This window comes from Poecilia mexicana, unplaced genomic scaffold, assembly GCF_051168715.1.
Source record: "Poecilia mexicana isolate PSO_F unplaced genomic scaffold, ASM5116871v1 scaffold_7, whole genome shotgun sequence".
Classification (NCBI taxonomy): domain Eukaryota; kingdom Metazoa; phylum Chordata; class Actinopteri; order Cyprinodontiformes; family Poeciliidae; genus Poecilia; species Poecilia mexicana.
This window is the reverse complement of record NW_028263376.1, coordinates 28,117,448-28,136,265: the sequence shown is the minus strand read 5'-3', so window position 1 is coordinate 28,136,265 and position 18,818 is coordinate 28,117,448. Positions and strand designations below refer to the sequence as shown.

Sequence of the window (18,818 nt, the reverse complement as noted above, 5' to 3'; positions counted from 1 at the left end):
TGATTTACATACTGATGTCTGTGATCGTTATTGGCGCTTTGTCCCAGTGGGAAGAAGCAATTTGGTTTTGTTTGCAAACAGCCCCCTTCTTCAGATCTCCAGTGCTAAAACCTGTTTCTGTTCCTGTTGTTGATCTTCAGACTGTGGGAAACTATAGATGATGCAGCAAATCATTGCCATCGGTATCCGCATCTCAGCTCCTTACTCTCTGGTTTTATTTAGACAAGTTCTCTTCTTCACACTAAGTTGTAAAGGAAAACTTAAACATTTCTCAGATTTTGCGACACGCTGAAATAACCCTACATCAAATTGTAATTTAGTAAATTTTATCAAATAAATGTGAAGGATGCTCTATTCATTGTTGATATAGCAAACAATTGATTCTTTTATTTTTTTTTACTGCTTAGAGAGAGTTGGAAAGAGTTGAAAATAATAATTAAACAAATGCAATCACTGAACTCTTTCTGACCCTTGTTTACTTACTGCAGCATAAATGCATGTGGGATCACCAGATCCCCTCTGATGGGGGCAGAGAGACAGGTGGCTGTGAATAATAATCAGGTATAAAGTGACACCTTCCAGAGTGACCTGGCCAGATTGCAAGTCCATCACAGAGACACACAACCCTGCACACGCACGCGCGCGCACACACACACACGCACACCCACCCCCACACACACGATTACTCACAAGGTCAGTTCTGAAATCTCCAATTAACCTAACAAGCTTGTTTTTATAAGCAAGAAAACAGGTGCAGTCAGAAAGCTGAAGCTCCAGAAAGACACAACTCAGATTTGAAATTCAGACCTTGCCGAGAACTTTCTGATCCACCTTATTCATACACCTTAAGACATTTTCAGTGGAAATAAAGGAGAAGTACAAGAACGTTAACATCTACTGATTGCATACAGAGTCTCTTCCAGTCATGATGTCTCATCATGATAGACTGAAACATTTAAAGTTTTGATGTTTTTTGCTTTTTTTAAACAAATCTAAATCTGTCTATATCCCACTCCACCTCAACATCACTCATGAACAAAATACAAGAAGGTATTTATTTATGCTAACGTACTTTGAGGCGAAGACTTTAACCCCCAACCCGAGGGAGCCGCCATCTTTTAACTGTTGAGACTCACGGCCTCAGACTACCATCAACATTTAAAACCATCAGGAAACCCGAACCAGGACACGAGTATGGCTTCTCTTCACTTCGTTTTCCTGCCTTCATAACCGCACAATACACGCCCTCTGCTGGTGGATATGTGAATGTCTTTAAATAAATGCACAAAGAATGTCACTGTAATATTTTTATTTACCCCTTCGTTCTCGCGTGGCGTTGACAGATACACACACCAAGCACATTTCATCATCAGATAATGTCGGACTGCTTTAGTCCTGTTTTCGGAAACCAGCAGCGTTGTTGGGATCACAGCTGGAGGTACATACGGCATACATTGAGTGCATTTATTGCATCAAAAAGAGAGAGAGAGAGAGAGAGGGAGAGAGAGAGAGAGAGAGAGAGAGAGAGAGAGAGAGAGAGAGAGAGAGAGAAAAAAAAAGCATCCATGTAAACAATAATAGTGCAATTATACCCCACCCCAACCGAGGAGATATCTTGATAGTCTCAGCTTGTATCTTAACAATACTAAACTTTATATTGCATCCAGAATTTAGGCCAGTGAAATAAATAATAGTAATAAAAACATTGTGCTTTGGATATGGAAAAAAAATAGTTTAGTTACAATAGAATTATTCTGCAATACAACTCAAAAAAACAAAAAACAAAAACAAAACAAGGATCTGGTTTATCCAAGGTTTAATCCTAAGAAGGTCTTGTGCTCTTGGTGTTTTATCAGGTGGAAGGTATTAATCTGCAACCTGACGTATTAGAAGTGTCAGTCTCAGTGAAAGACATCTCTGGTCCTGGATAAAAAGTGCATCATATTAAAAACAGAGGATATCACAAACACATGCTTTCTGAGCTGTGCACTGTGAAAAAAACAAACAAACAAACAAACAAACAAAAAAAACAAAGAACTGAAAACTTTTTGTTGGTCAGAGTTAGCAACGTTTGCATGGAATTTAATACTAATCATTTACAGTATTTACATCTTATCTTTTATAATGCATATGTAAGTGGTTATGTAGGTCATGTTGATTTGCTCATGTGAGGATGATCCTTGCAGCCCTTCTGATGCAACAGGAGTACAATATATGCCATGCACATACAATAGGTTATTTACATGAGTTTAGATGAACATTGTCTCCTAATAATTTCGAAGCAGTTGCACTGAGATGGAAGTTTAAGAACCGTGAGGTGTCAAAAAAAACAAAAAAAAAAACAAATGAGGCAAATTTGGAGACAGACTGTACCACTGCATGGCTTGCAATTTCAGACTGAGATTCAGCTAAACATCTTCAGTAATCACCATACTGTTTAAGGTCTGCCATGCTTATTTGACATAAACATGCCAGAAATGAACAAAAGTCTCCCTTCAGGAACTTTAAAATCTCACATGCACAAAAGACAGCAGCCACTGGGCGAGTTAAGAGTTTGTTGCTTTTCAGTCACATTGGTTGGACTTGCTTGAATGACAGGATAATTATTATTTACTTATGTTAACACACAAGTCCCCAGTGGGTGAGTATTAAAGTGTTAATTCGTTTAAAGTTTAATTTAAAAAATGATTGAAGATTAAGATACGATAAAATCTTGGAGTTTTTTTTTTTTAAATGTCCGAAGCAGTAGTTGAACCTTCTCACAATATTTAGGAGGAGGAACAGAATTTAAGTAGAAACAAACAATATAGTAGACAAAAGTCTTTACTATTAATGCGGCTTAATGTCAGTCTTTAAGTACATCAATTGTGAAAAGGAGATTGCACTGTCTTGGATTTCTTGTTTGTAATGCGGTCCGCACTGCGCAGCTGAAACTTTTCTCTTTTTAAGGACAGAAAGTCTTCTATATTAATAGTTAATCCGCAGAACTGACACAAAGATCTGAGTTTCAGACGAATTATTTGGCTTTAGTAAACGCGATGCTGAATGAATGACTCTGAACTGGTCTGGACATGGATTCTGAAGCATTTTCATTCAGTCAGATGGATCTAGTATTTGAGGAATACGCCTGTGTTGCGAGCCGTTTAGCCTTAAATGTCTGAGCCACAGCGCGACTTTGATGACCCACGAGCCAAAATGCTTAGTAACGCGGCACGGAGGCTGAAACAAGCAGTGAGGACGACAGCAATGGTCTACGTTGCAATCGGTGTGAATAAAAATATGGTCAGCAGCAGAATGACTTTGACGAAGACTGTAGCTGTGTGTTTTCAGCCTTCAACAGTGCAAAGTTGAACTGAAAACACACAAGTTGCGACAGAGTATCAATTGCCGTCAACTAAAGAATGAAGACTTGAGCAAAGTTTGGAGCTCAGTAGGTATCGGCTACAGGTTTTTTCTCAAGCACTCAGATTGGTATCAGGGACAAAAACATCCTGACTGAAAATATCGACTTTCTAATCAACACAGATAAGTGTTTTACTTGCAGATCTTCACCATTCAGTCCTAAATCCTATGAATGTCTTGTCACAATCAGATTTGATTTTATTCCTACTTCATTAATACAAGACTGCTGTGATCATCATTATGAAAAAAAAAGAAAGAAAAGATAATTCCTTTCTGCACAAACCTTAAAGCTTAATATCAGCAGCAAATGACATTTTCATCAGTAGTGGTTAAATTTACAAGAATTTGATTCTGTGTATCTCTCATTTGGACTTGTGTGAGAATATACTGTCTTAGGTTTAGTTCATGCATAAATATTAGAAATTCACAAACTTAATTAAAAATGTAACAATATAATTCTGTGAATAAAATTGTCTAAAATATTTAATAAATATGAATAAATGTGTTGGTAACATGTTGAGCTTCAACCAGTGGAGTTTCTGAAAATGCAAAACACATTTTAGTCAGAAATGACAGACGCTACTCCTTTGGCTACACCCCTGGCTACAGCTTCCCATGCATCATAAGATCATTTATTTAATAAATAACATACCTATAAGTATTTGGTGGCTGTCATTGTTACACAAACATCTTTACTTTTTTGGAAGGGACAATGTGACTACGATCAGTGGATAAATTTATTTTAGATTTAAAACTAAATGTGACCAATTTCCATCTGGTTTTATTAGTTAAAGGAAAAAGTTACAATCCCAGGGCTGGACTTCAACTGCCTGCGCATTTTACCGTAAGGACTCTGTAATCGACCAACACACCGGACTTAACTTACATTCACCAGCAGTGGCAAAGACGTAGAAAATGTATGCTATCAGTGTTTGTTATACATTATTTGCATAAAAGCTACATGTAGAGATATGCATTTGGTATACTCAGAGAAAATATATGAGTAACAGATAGTTGTGTAGACTGTTTTAGTACAAGGGCAGACAGAAAGAAGAATCCTGGATAAACCAGGAGTGGAAAGTAAGAGGATAAAGGAAGACAAAATCGCTATTTTCCCCCCCCCCATGTGTCTCCATGCAAATGTGATACTGCAATGACTCTGACAGGAGCAAACGTACTTTTAAGGAAGCATTTTAGTTAAACATTTAAAATGGCAGCTCACTTAAAGCTGCAGACATGGAAGACATACATAATAGATTTTCTGTCACTCCTTGCACCCGCGAGGAAGCAAGGCGAATCAGACATTAAACCCTAAGAGCCCTGCACTGGAAACCTGGTGATGTGCCAACAGCTTTTCTGTGCCAGTGGTATTATGGACTAACATACCTCAGCCCCTTAGATGTGTGATGCATCTCCGGTGAGAGATGAATCAGCCTTTGTGTGCTTCAGACAGCTACAGACACTCATGGGCTGGCTCATCTTTCATGGATATTAGGGATTTTTTTTCTTTTTCTTTTTTTCACCATCTGAATTGAAGAAAGTATGACATGGGAGGATTGGTGGTAAGGAGGTGAACAGTGACTGCACTGTTCCCCCGGTTTCTGTAAACCGGTGCTTTTGCAGCGGCAGAAAGCGGCCCTGAGTTATCAGTTGACGGTGGGAGCAGGGATGTCTGGCCCCTGGGGCAGCAGTGAGGCTGCAGGTGGGTGCATCTTCCTCCCTATGTGGAATATTTCTCCTCCTATCCCAGCTCACCACACTTCCGCTCTTTCACCCTTTGCGTGGACCCTGCTCTTCTCTCTGCCCCACATGTGGAGAAGGTGATGGCTGGCTTTGATGAGAGGAGGAAGGCTGCTGCCCCCTGGTGGTCCCTGTTCTCCATGTCCTGACTGTTCTGACCCCAGCCGACAGCACAGGCTGCACCTGCAGAAAAGGAAACACACACACACACACACACACACACACACACGCACACGCACACACACACAAATGTGTGTGTTTAGAAATATCCTTTAACCTTTAGTCTGGCTTTGATGTGAGAACTACTCTCATTTGTCCTCATTTGTTTCCACAAGTTTTTGTTAAGTAACATTTTCTTAACTAAAAATGTTACTAATGAATTTCTGAGGAGGAAATCAAATTACTCGATGAAACATCTTTTTAAGTAGGGTCTTGTGTGCAGCGAATAACGATCTTGATTTAGATAAGAAATCATAGGGATCCAGTTGCAAAGCAGTTTTCTGCCAGCTTAGAACCACTCCTGTCTAAAGTGTCAGGATCTTAGGTTGTTTTGGGAATTTTTCTGGGTTTATATTTGTGATCATTTGTTGTCTGTGTTTGACTTTAGTTATTCTTTGTTTTAATCAAATCAACATCCATTTCTGTCTTACTTTAAGTCACTCTGTTCTTAGTTATTTTAGTGAGATAATGTTTATAGTTCTGTCACCTTGGCTCCCCTTGTGTTTACCTCTGTATTTCTGTAAGTTGTTTTGAAACTATTAAAACTTATTTCATTATTTGTCTCCAGGATACTGGCTTGCGTTTTGGTCCAGCCTCATCCATAAACACAATGACAGAAAGTTTTATTTCGGTTCATATGAACTGTTACTTTGCATCTGTTACAAATTCGTAGCCTGACAGTTTTTGTGCAGCATCAGCCTTTATTCTAAAGTTTGGGACATTTATAGTGAAACCCACGAAGACAGATGTCTAACAATCTGAACACAAAATAAGAATTTCTAGCATCTGTTTCTGTTCCACACCTGGACCCATTATAATAATAATAAAAAAAACAACTTCCTTCCTCTTGAAACACTGCAGTCTTTCCAGGATCCAATATGTCCCCTGTTTTCTGTGCCGTCAGAGGGAACATGCTCTTTCATGCAACACCTGGAGACATCCTCCACAGTCCTATAGTTCCTTTTTCTATGTTATAATCACAGCTGCCATCTTGACCAGATAACAGATTTCTGATTGATACTCCACAGAACCCTATTTAAAACAACTTTTTTTTTTTTTTTTTTCGGGTGAATGAAGTTTTAAAATATAAATAAATGTCACATGGTTTAACTCGTTAAAAAAAAAAAAAAAAAAAAAAAAAAAAAAAAACCCATTCAAACAAACAAAAACATTACTTTCTGCTCACCTGCATCTGAGGCTGGGATCATTCTATCAACTCTTGAGTCTCTGAAAACTGTTTCGGACAAAAAAGCAGAGAAGGTGAAGCTAATTAATGGAACTTCAATATAAGGTTAACATTTTAGTCTGCTCTATGTTTGTACCTGCTGGCTGGAGTTGGCTGAAGGTGGGGTGACCATATTTTGATCCTGTAAGGGATTAACTGGGGCAGAACCAGGGAGATGTGTAGCTCGCCAGTAAATTTCCAGGTACTCCGCGAGGTGGTCGCAGGCTTCTTCCAGCTGATTCTCATCCAGGATTACGTCAAACATCTCCTGAAGGACCAAAAGCACAAAAAATACTTTATAAAAACTCTCTTTAGTCTTTGTTTCTGTGTCTTTTCTCACATCAGACATTGGAACTAGTGATGGAAACTAGTCTGATGGATTGCTCATGTTCATTTAGCTGTTTGCTTATTAATGTGTGCTGTACCTTTTTAAATATTTTAAATAAAACAGATGGACTTAGATTGAAATGAAAACAGAGGGACATACAGGAGGACACTGAGCCAGCTTGTCTCCGGCCATCATCTGGACATTGAGGTGCTTGCTTTGGGACTTCCCTCGAGACTTTATCAGCCTCTGGAGAACCTGTAGGATGAATCAAAGACGATTGGTCATTGGTTTCACTAAATCAATTCAAATCAAAGCAGCTGACTGTTTGCTTCCATATTAAATCAGCCTGGTTCGCAGTTATGCTTTTTGAAAAAAGACCGTAAACCTGTTTTGATTGATCCTTTTTCAAAACACAATGCAGGCTTTACTGTACTTTGGGTGATGAAACTTTAACATAGACGATGATGGGAGCCAGAGATGTTTTGAGGAGCTGGGCTGGATGGTTGATGGTATCTGCATCCAGGACGACCAGCTGAAGAGACTTTGCCAACTCAAAGATCCTCTCTATCTCACTCTGGACTTCAGCTGAGAGCAAACCAGAAAAAAAGAAAAAAAAAAAAACATTTAATTCAAGAGTCAGTGGAGGTATCTATTCTTAGCTCTTATTGATCTTCATTCACCACCAAAAAGATTGAAGGCAGCTTTTCTCATTATTTACCCAGACTAGAGCGAGTGTTGGATCTCTCCATTATCGCCTTCTTGTTCAGCACCGAGCGCTTTGCCAGGGACAGATCAGCAGTCACCCGTGTAATGGTGATCCTGAGGAAGGAGCATCTTATCACATCTTATCCACTCCTGTTCCATTTCAAAGGAGTGAAACTGTACTCTCAGGGAGCTAAAAATAATTCCTCATCATGCTGTATCCTAGCCACCATGAAACGTGATAGGCAGAACGCCACAACGAACCCAGACACGGTGTTTGTGCAGCAGAGACAGCCGTGCTCACCTGTCGACAAATCTGTGCTTTAGGAAGTCAAACAAAGCTTTCTGCATCATGTCAGTCACCTGAGAGAAACAAAGTGCAAAGGAGTCAGAAGACAATTGCTCTAATAACACAACGAAGACACAATGTGTCATATCTTCGTCTGGTTTGTAAGGCTTTGTTCTCTTTCTCATTGCAACCACGTTCCAGATCATTAGACGCTGGTACAAATATTGTTTTCACTGGACTGTAAATATATTCCTTGATTTTGTCTTTTAATTTTAGGCTAGTAGGCCTTCTCAAGTAAAAATAATAATTGTCAATAAATGTGACTATTTTCTGAAGCTGTGAGAAATGGACCACTTGAGGCTCTGGGGCTGTTCTCAGTGGCATTTAGAGGAAAAAGAAAAAGACATTTAACCCAAAAAACAAGGACATCTACCCAACTAAAATGTGTTTTAGTTGAAAAAAAAAGTTGATGTAGTTAGTTACCATGGTAAGCTAATGTTATATAACTAAATAATGTTACTACAATACATGTTTGAATAACTTAATGAGATACAAATAACCATAAGCGTAAATGAACAGATTTTATTACTTATTAGAAAGCTTTGGATGTTAGGTGGCCACATTCACTTCAGCAATGAGTTTCACCGTCATTACCTTGAAGCTCCACGAGCTTTAGCATCGATTTGTTACGGACAATTAATGAACATTTCAACTAAAAGAGGGACAACCCTAAAGCTGTAGTTCTAAAACAAAAAAAAAAGTTTCAACATGACTTCATTCTGGATTTTTCTAAGGCGGCATCATCACGGTCTAATTTTCAGCAGTTGCAAAAAATATCAATGGCTTTTAGATAGGATTGCTCTTCCATTCTGATGCAGAGAAATGGAGTGACCACAAGAGGGGGTTCAGAGAGGAGAGAAAGGAGTTAATGTGGAAGAGCATCAAGGAGTGGCAGCATGCAATATGTACAAGTGAGACAAAGCAGAGAGAATGAGAACAAGAGGGAGAGGGAGGCAAGCTGGTGTTCACCACCGGAGCATCCCCGAAGCACATCGCACCACTGCAATGCATAAATATTTCACACACATGCACACAAACACAGACGGCTTGGCATGCAGTGTGTGAGATCACAGCGGAGAGATCAGGGCAGAGAGAAAAACACAGAGGCTCAGAAACACACCACTCGCCTTGCATTTCAACATACTCAAACGCAGACTCATTCCATGCTGAAGGGTTCGTAGGTTTCATACACGGTGCGACTGTCTGTGAAGTAATTTTCCAATACGAACTGTGTTAGGATTTATGAGGAGACATATTGGTTTGGCTGATCCGAGAGGCAGCAGTCTTTGAAGAATGTGACTGCAATGTTTAGTAACGCTGTGCATTGGATAATTCTGGAAAAACAACCAAAAAAAAAAAAAAAAAAACCCACTGGATCTGAAAATCCACTCCACTTTTGACTGAAGCAACATTCCAACAGACTGAGCTCAAACACAATTGAATGTGTCTGGTACATTTCTAGGGTTACAGTTATTTTGGTGTTCTGCAGATTATTTATGAACCGTTGCACACATTTACATGGAAGTGTATTTATTTTTTGGTACCCCAAACAATGCCTCTTCTTTAAATTTAACATGACAAATTATAAATCTCTTCTAGGTTGATCACAGTGGCTAGAGGACTTTTAAGTAGTAATCCGCAATTTCCTATTTCCTATGGGAAAAAAAAATATTACAGAGGCCAATTTCAGTGAACTACTCTACAAAATAGGAAAGACAACAGAACATGCTACTCAAACTGTGCAGATAGTCTGTGTCATTCTTTAGGTTGATAATGGGTGCAAGAAAAGAGTCACTCTCAAACGGCCTGTAAGTTAGCTGAGGCATTTGTTCCTTTATGGCAAGTGGCAACAAGTGGTTTCATAGTTGACAACTTCAAGAACTCCAAAACCTGAGCTCTAAGAGAGGGAGTCCTTAACCTCACTTATATCTACAGTCAGAGCAACTATTTCCAAAAAATTGTTTCTCGGTCTGTGACGGCAAAGCCTTACAGGTTGATCCTATAAGTGTTTAAAACAGGGCTGTTTCTCTAATTTAATAAGTATGCTTCACCTCCTATCTAAATGGAACATTTATGAGATGCAAAGTTTACAAATGCCTGCATATTTTTGTTTTGCTCACTGCTTGTTTTAATCTGAATAAAGTATTTTGTAATGAAGGGGATAACGTGAACTGTAAAGTCAGTGTTGTGAAAATGTCCCAACTGGGAGTCATTGACGTTGTAGTTTTGAAGTCTCAAGGTGTCTGTCCTATTTCTTTCTAACAGCTTTTGCACAGTGAAAGCAGATAACTCGGTGGGTAATCAACTCACTTCATAGCCTTTCAGTGAAGGGCCCACCAGCACCACGGGCCTCATGGAGGGAACCACGTCATAGGGAGGAACATGTTCGGTCTGCAGAGGTCACAAACGCAGGCAGGGGGTGGAGGACGGGAGAGCACAGAACCACTGAAGTGAATGGAAACACACTCCAGGAGATAATTTGTTAAAAATTGGATGGCTGTGCACTCAGTAGCAGAGTATGAACTGCAAAGTAAAAGAAAATAAAAAATACAAAGAGACAAGGAAGGAAAAGGACAAACATACCTGTTTCTGCTTCTGTTTGGCTTTTAGGGCAAATACAATTAACATTAAACATGATTTATGAGGAAAATAGCAGAGGATACAAAGCTTTAAGTAAATAAAATACCCAGAGAGTCCAGAGTTGAGTCAAAGGGTTCCTACACATTTTTCAACATGCAAACTCTCAACTGGATGGATGGATGGATGGATGGATGGATGGATGGATGGATGGATGGATGGATGGATGGATGGATGGATGGATGGATGGATGGATGGATGGATGGATGGATGGATGGATGGATGGATGGATGGATGGATGGATGGATGGATGGATGGATGGATGGATGGATTTTACAGTCAGGTAAAAATATTAGGGTCCATGTGCATTTCTAACAACTCTGGACGTACAATAAGTAACATAAATTATAAAACAATATCGTAAAACACCAAGTAATGAAACCAAGCAAAAACAGCAAAAAAGACATTTTAAAACTTTCTCTAAAATGTAAGAAAAATTTCGACCCAACAGTTGTTCCCTGCTAACTTGGCTAAATTCATGTAGGGTCACATATGAGAACAACAGAGGATGGGAACATTGCTATTCAGCATTGTAAGGAGTTTGTCCTGTTTAAACCTCAGACAGCTTAGACAGAATATTGGATTAGCATACGAGTCTAGCAAAGGATTCAAAGAGGTTTCAAATGAACATGGACTTGCTGTGATTGTATCGGATAATAGTTTATAAGCTCTGAACATGTTGTCAAAATGGCTGCCAACATGGTCATCCAAGCAAGTTTATCCTAAAAGCAGATGACAAGGATGCTAAAAGAAGTCTCCAAAAACTCCAACATGTCATCATGGGACCAGCAGGCTCTTGCAGAGACGGTCCATTTACAGATCTATAACGTAAATATTGAGTTCTGTAGTTTTCTGTGAAGTTGCCGGGTGTGATTAACCTGATCATTCGTCACAATTAGAAAATGGTTCTTAACCAAAAAAAGTGACTTTCTACTAGTTTGTGTGAAATCTTTGTTTCATGCAAGCAAAGACTTTATCAAGTCCAGAGGACCCAAGAGTCATTCACATGAATGTCATTCCAAATGTTATTTCCTTTCTTTGGCATTATTTTAAAATGAGCCTTTTCACTACTGCATATATAAATCTGACCTATGGGGATCACCAGGCTCCAGCAGACGAGAAACGTAACGCAGCTCTTCCTGTCCCCCTTACCTGCAGATGGAGGGGTGGACCTCCAGCCTCCCGATGATGCGTTCCCTCCTTTCCTGCAGAGCGACATAATGCAAAACTTTATTATGCGTGATGAATCCCCCCAGGAGGCAATTTGGAGAGCTCCAAAAAAAAGCTCAACACATGAGCAAAAGCTATTTATAGCTTTGAAAAGTTTTCAGTGTGTACTGAAGAGCTAGCTGGTAAGAATCAGGGCAGAGAAACTCAGAAATACAGAGTGGCAGCAAACAAATCCATGAGGGCCGTGTGTGTTTTGACCTGGCAGCTGCTTTTTGCTCTTGTTTTATCCTCATGGCCTCCAGTTTCACTGGGCTCGGGATAAATGTAATGTCTGCCCCTTCTTTCACTAGCCGGCCAATCCACCAGTCATTGTTATATTTCTGCAGGGAAGGAAATTGCACAATGGCTTAACATTATATCTAAAGATTAATTTGCCATGGATTATTGTCATGTTGAGTTTTGATGTTTTCTACCTCTTTTATGTGCAGAAAGTCTTTGGTTTCAAAGTTGATAGCAGCACCTTGGACCGGACAATCTTCATCAAGGGCCCCACAATAACTCACATTGGTTTTCACTGCAAATGCCACCGGCTTGGACTGTTGAGGACAAGTATATAAAGCAGTTTCCAGCAGTCCTTTGGGCTCCATAGACGTAGAAGACTTAACACCATAGTAGAGATCTCGTACTACTGATTTTTAAGGGATTAACATAAATTTGAGCCTCTTACCTTGGCTCTTTCCAGCTGCAGCTGAGCCTGGCGCTCGGCTTCACGCCGAGACGCCTCCTGGTCTTCCTCCAGGGACAGGTCGGAATCAGAGGGTCGACTAGCGTAGGAATCAGCTGAACCCTGGACAGGGAGAGAGAAAATGTAAAAAAAAAAAAAAAAAAGTAAAACTCTCAGAGGTGACCTGAAGGAAGAGATGAACCCGTTTCAATGCAACATCCGGCAGGAATTGCTTATAATTTTATTAAGAGTAAAAGGAAAGTAACAAATGTACCACTTCACACAGATAATCCGTGTCCTCCATGCCTGTCCCATCGTATACCTGTCCCTGCACCTGCTTGTCCTTTCTTGTAGCTTTCCAAAGCAGCCCTTCCCGTGGGAACATGGTGTTCATGAGTACCGCAACACTAACAACAGGCACAACCTTCCCTGTTTATCCACTTCAGCATGTGTTGGAAGAAATCCAGTCTGCGCCCAAAAAGGTTGAGTGTAAAAATAAAACACTATTTGGCATTTTATAGTTTTACTGGTTTCAGTACAGAAATTCTTTGTGAGCCAATAAATAACCTTTGCAAGAAAGAATAAAGGACAATAGAAAGTGCTGGAGAGATCCTGAGATCTGTCCTTTTATATTGATTAAAAATTAAAACACAAACCTCACCTTACTCATCTTCTCACACCAACATCATATTTAGAAGTGAGCAACCTCATAAAAAAGCCAAATAAAGTATCTTAAAAGGTTTATTTGACCCTTTTCGTCACGTCTAGCTCACTTTGCGCCTCTTCCCTCCTCCTGTTCAGCTGCAGCTCTTTGATATCAGCCAAGTTCCCCCAAAACAGGTTGAGCAAAAATCTAAAGCAAAGGATTTTGGAATTATTTATATATGAGAGCCATTTGTAGAGCCACAGAGTCCATTAGAAGAGAGAAAAAAGGGACTTTATTCAAGATAAAAATGTTCTGCCTTGTTATTTTTGGCATGGTTCAAATCCCAAAGATCTGAAGGAAATCACCTCATCTCCTAAAACGCTTCGCCTTGACCGCTCTGTTTGTAACCATTAAAAGGTTTTCCAACTTAGTTCTCCTCTATGGTTTGACCAGTTTCATCAGAAATGATTGATTTAGTTAAAACCAACAACTTTCCTGGGCATATTCTTCAAATGCTTATTTGAGGACATGCCAAGGTTTTGAATAGGCCGTTGCAGTAGTCTGCCTGGTCCATCCCAAAGCTGCTGTAGGCGTGTGTTTGAAATCACTGTTCAAGTGAAACAATCACGTTGAAGAATTTGTACGTAGCACTCCTTTGTTACTCCGCAAATATTGAATAACTACAGCAAGCAGAGAAACAGCCCCACAGCATGATCCTGCTGCCACCATGCTTGACAGTTGACACTGTGTTCTTAGTTTTAAAAGTATTTGTTTTCTTTAAAAGATATTTGTTGCCATCGTGGTCAAATAGTTCAATTTTTATCTCAGCTGAAAATTTCAGATAAGCTTTAGGGATTTAATTTTGAAACAAGGACTTCTTTGTTGGTTGGCAACCTCTGCATCCACAAACGAGAGGAATTTGTGTCACATTAGACACGGTTGCACATCTGGAAAACCTTTTGTCTGAACTGATCGCCGTCGACTCTGTAATTGGTTAGAGCTTCCTCAAGTTGTGGAAATGTACAAATATAGTTTCCAGATCTTTAATGAGATTGTTGGATTTCCCGTTTTCCTGAGGATTGCAGATGAGGGTTGATGAGTGTGCTCCAACAAATGCCCCCCTCCGCTCACTCTAAACAGTCAGGTCCTTGTTGAAAAGTTAAAAGTCCAAAGGATTCACATAAACTTAGCTGAAAGTGTGAGCCTGAATGTTGAATTATGACCTCGTGAATTAAATAAAAAATACAAAATGTTAAGAATAAACCTCCGATTATTTAATGAATAGCAAAATTAACTTAAGTATAAAGGGTCATTGCTGATAAATGATGTGTGTGCTTGTGTGTGTAGTGTATGTGTTTCACAGACAAACATGTTCAGGTGAAAATAACTACTTGGTACGTTGAAAGGAGAGAATTTGGCACACTAACCCACTTTACTCTAAACTTTTAACCATAAAATTTGTCTTTCTCTGGTGTTTTAGCTCAGGTAATCAGGTGAGTTTTGCCTCAAAATCTAATTTCTATTTTCTTTCTTTGGCTTTGATATTCATGAGTATTTATTCATTTAGGACTGCTGTATCCATGGTTACTGAAAACGTAGGTAAAAATGTGTTAAAGGTTTTTTAAATAACTTCATTTTTGACTGTAGTAGCATACTTCTAAAACAATACAGCATTAAATTTTGAGCATATGATAAAAAAAATATTTCAGAATTTCATTGGTTCCAAAAACATGCAGCTTTTTACAGTTTTGTGTTGATTATGCGTGAAAACGTAAGGGTATACATGTGCAAACAACACACAATGAGTCTGGTTATGCTAATATTCCTGGTGCATTCAGGTGCATAGAGTATGGGAAGCTATGTGTATCAAAAATTGTGTGTGTGTTGTTTGGCTGACAAATACCCATCAAGTATTCACATGTAAACAAAGCAAAAGCAACTCATCAACATTGTCTTATTTATGTGCAAACAACCCGTCAACAATGCATCCAAGTTTCTAGTGGTCTGGTTTAATCACTTTTGGTCTTCCATACAAAGCGAAATTCAAATGCAGGGATACATAATACAGTCAGTTTCTGCAGCAAATAGGGTTTAAAATGATGTGTAAGAGCAACATCACACATCACATTAGGTATTCAAAGCTTCAGCATACAGTCCACACAGGTAGAAATGAACAATTGTCAGACTATTAAATCTTTTATACAAAATTTAACATATGCCAAGATGCTACATATGTTCAAGGGTTTTGGGACTATTTTAATCATTCAGTCCACAGATATGTTACTTCCTGAGCTGTTAGAGGTTTTGATCCCAAGTGTAAGCACATATATATCAAATAGAGAATCTCATTCCTTTTATGAGATGTACTTTATTTTCTTTTGTGAGGATTGTAGGGTTGTAATTATTTTTCTGTCTGTTTTTGCTCCCCCATTTTAGGACATAAACTGTTGTCTCATGACATGATCACAGAAATTAAGACATCAGTCTATTCTCTTTTAAAACAACAAATGCCTACTGTACTCAATAATACTGTTAATGAGAAAGCCCTCACATGCTGGAAGTCCCACCAGAGACTGAAACACGAGATGATGACACTGCAGCAGTTATAGATCTCCACCAGCAGAGGACAGCACATTCACATCACTAACAAGTAAGACAGACAGCAATGCATGTTTGTTTTCACGACACTGGCTGAGTTTGTTTAATCTAACGGGTTTTATTAAGACTTTGTAACGCAACAAGTATGGAGGTCAGACATATAAGTAGAATATATGTAATGGCACTTTGTTGTTGTTGAGTATCTATCCTAATTTTATGAAACACATGCAAAGCCACAAGTATAGGCTTAGCTGAAACACTGACAGAAACTGGAGCTTTAATAGAGTAAAAAAAAAAAAAAAAAAAAAGATACAGATAGTAAATTAAAACATGAGCTGAAAAATTACAATACTGGCACATAAAGAAGACAAAAATTTGCAAAGCAGTAAACATAGTACGGTCTTGAATAACCCCAGTAATTTTAAAATAATTATTATGGCAATGCATTAAAATAGCACTCACAAAAAGCATAGGAAAATAAGGTTAAGGATTCACAAAATTACTAAAACATAACATAAACATTATAAAACGTAGCTTTATGCCCCTTGTGACATCCAATGAGTGTTCAAAAACAAAACAGTATAAATAAAAAGATAACTGAAAATATTATAATAAATAAATAAATACAGACAGACAAAGACACATATTTATCCCAAGGAGGTTGTAAATGTTCCAGGATATCAGCAAGCTGTACAACAGTGGTACGTGCAATTTTATGCCTGTAATCTCTGAGTCCAGATGTACTGACCCTCAGTGGGACAGGAGCCACACGGCTCTCTGTCGACTCAAAACACATTCCTAGCTGAGTGATGGACTTTTAAAACAAACTATTGATCCAAATTGATGATGTTCAACAGATGGGCCGCTCAGTGAGTCGCAATCCCAGTGAAATGCTACAGTTTGAGCTGAACACAGTAAGCGTGATAAAACCTGTCGCATGTGTTCAGTGCAGCATGTCAACATTGGGTGAAGAACAGGGGGGAGGTGAAGGAGAGACACAAGAAGGGGAGATGCAGGCAAAGTGACTGAACCCGTGCACACTTCTGCCGAAACAGCGGTGAAGTCCCCTGAATGTCTCTGAGCAGCCATTTAGAAGACTCGTGGACGAAAAAGCTGAGTTTGCATGCAGGGAGATTTTCCTCTACAGAAACGGAGGCAGCGTTAGGAGCGTACCTTGTTGATCAGTCCTGTAGCACTCGAGTCGGAGGCAGACATGATTCTGCTGCCAGTGCTCTCCTCTCCCCATGGCACAGAAAAACAGCGGAAACCTCCTCCCCTCCGGCCGTGGTTACAGTGAGGGGAGCACAGCGAGGGAGGGAGGCAGAGGGAGGGAGGCGCGCTCAGGGTAAGTGCTTCACAGCCATTGCTGCGCTGCCTCAATACTCATTTCCCATAGAAAATTGATGCTCTGACTGCAGCACTGTTTTGTGTACACCCGTGGAAATCTCTACATCCTAGGCATGTCAGAAAAAGGAAAGTCTCCTCATGTTTCTATTGCACAAGTTGCTCCATCATAACTTAGGTTTCACAAAAGCACCATAATAACCCTTAAGGTTCATATGGAGTTGAATCATTTCTACACCAGAAGGTCAAGAGATGCTAAGTACATGCATGAAGAAAAGGCAGGCTTGTATCTGCACTGTACCATTAAAATACAAGGTATTTCAAAATATTTTGTGTGGGTGGAAAAAATGTGAAACTACCTCAAAAATAGAAAATACAACAAAAGTAAAGAAGAAGAGTAAAGTTCAACATAAGAAATAATGTTTTCCATCCTGATTTAATGGAACCAACTGTTTCTGCATACCTCGGGTTTTCGAGGAGTTTGTTCCAGACGAGCATTTAGGAACTAAATGCTTCGTCTTCTTGTTTAGTTTTAGTTTTGAGAACACTGAGTGAGATCATATTTAAAGACCTGAGGGATCTATCTACAAGGTTCGTACCTGACAAGCAGCTCTGAAAGGTTTTTAGGCTTGAGGACATTCACTGCTTTATAAGCCAAAAGCAAGATTTACTTTTTATCCCTGACTCCAGGTAGACAGGCTGACCTAACGTCATCCTTTTCCCTGGTTTGGGTGACGATCCAGGCAGCCATATTTTGGATGAGCTGCAGCTGCCTGACTGATTTTTCAAAAAGATCTTTCACTGAGATCTGTGATAAAATAACTTACCCACAGAACATGGCAAGGAGGAATAAACTTTGTGTGGATGTTAATTTTGGTATGAGCACACATCACAACTGTGATTTATAGTCTCATTGAGTCAAATCAATGATTTTAGTCTTTTCTTCAGTCATTTGGAGAAATTTTGCATCGTCCACATGCAATGTGTTGAAATAGAAACATGAAGTCATGTCACCAGAATTCATATGTTAACTATATATTTTATAAAATATAGTTAATGGATAAAAATTGGTCCCAGATGGAGCCTGGAGGAACCTGACATTTATCTGCTTTGGTTAACACAAAGCTCTGCTCTGCAAGATAAACTGGGCCAAATTATTCCCAATTTATCAGTCAGTGTGTACTCAAGCACACCACTGTTATCCACTAATACCAACAAAGATCATTTAGATGTGACAGTGTTAAGGTCTATTTTTATTTCAAACCTTTACCAAAGTTCTACAGGAAGCACAGCCACAAAATGCTTCGGAAACAAACTATGGATCCAGTTCAAGGTTAGTGACTCGTTTTTGCAAGATGAAAAATAAAATAAGCCGGGTTTAATGACATGGTTGAGGATACGCAAACAGGGACTCGCGGAGAGCAAACTGTCTGCCCGCCCTGACAAAAAGGTGATGCGTAAGTCTACAAATCAGAAATGCGGTGGTGAGTCAGCAGACAGCCATGTTGAGTCCATCAGCAGTGGTAATAAGCCAGCAGAGAGGTATCCATTATGGAAAACATCCTTACAGTTCCAGGCTGCATGCCTGCTCGTCTGGTCGCCTCAGGCACTGAGAGACCCTCCGCTTTGGGGTCCACGCTGGAAAAAATACACTCCTGCACAGGCTCTAACCCTCATTCAACTTTGACTACTTATGAATTAAGTGCACTCTAGCAAGGCTTTTAGTAGAAAATA

The 18,818-nt window shown here is 39.4% G+C and overlaps 1 protein-coding gene across 1 annotated transcript; it reads right to left on the bottom strand.

Annotated features, from left to right (window-relative positions):
• Positions 1–5,671: 5,671 nt before the first annotated feature.
• Positions 5,672–12,890, bottom strand: LOC106914965 (voltage-dependent L-type calcium channel subunit beta-4-like). The gene is made up of 12 exons (XM_088007540.1): positions 12,771–12,890; positions 12,500–12,688; positions 12,246–12,368; positions 12,031–12,152; positions 11,755–11,807; positions 10,549–10,568; positions 10,276–10,356; positions 7,921–7,979; positions 7,633–7,733; positions 7,348–7,499; positions 7,074–7,169; positions 5,672–6,854 (listed from the first exon to the last, which is right to left on the bottom strand). The coding sequence occupies exons 1-12, from the start codon at positions 12,888–12,890 to the stop codon at positions 6,672–6,674; spliced, it is 1,299 nt and encodes a 432-aa protein (XP_087863666.1). The 3' UTR covers positions 5,672–6,671.
• Between the last annotated feature and the right edge of the window lie 5,928 nt (positions 12,891–18,818).

What these genes read in the sequence shown, in the direction of transcription:
- LOC106914965 (XM_088007540.1), bottom strand. Translation starts at nt 12,890, where the DNA reads ATGAACACCATGTTCCCACGGGAAGGGCTGCTTTGGAAAGCTACAAGA. An exon ending in GAGCAAAAAGCAGCTGCCAG is followed by an intron (nt 11,808 to 12,030) that starts GTCAAAACACAC and finishes GTCGCTCTGCAG; the next exon opens with GAAAGGAGGGAACGCATCAT. An exon ending in TTAAAGTTTCATCACCCAAA is followed by an intron (nt 7,170 to 7,347) that starts GTACAGTAAAGC and finishes TTCATCCTACAG; the next exon opens with GTTCTCCAGAGGCTGATAAA.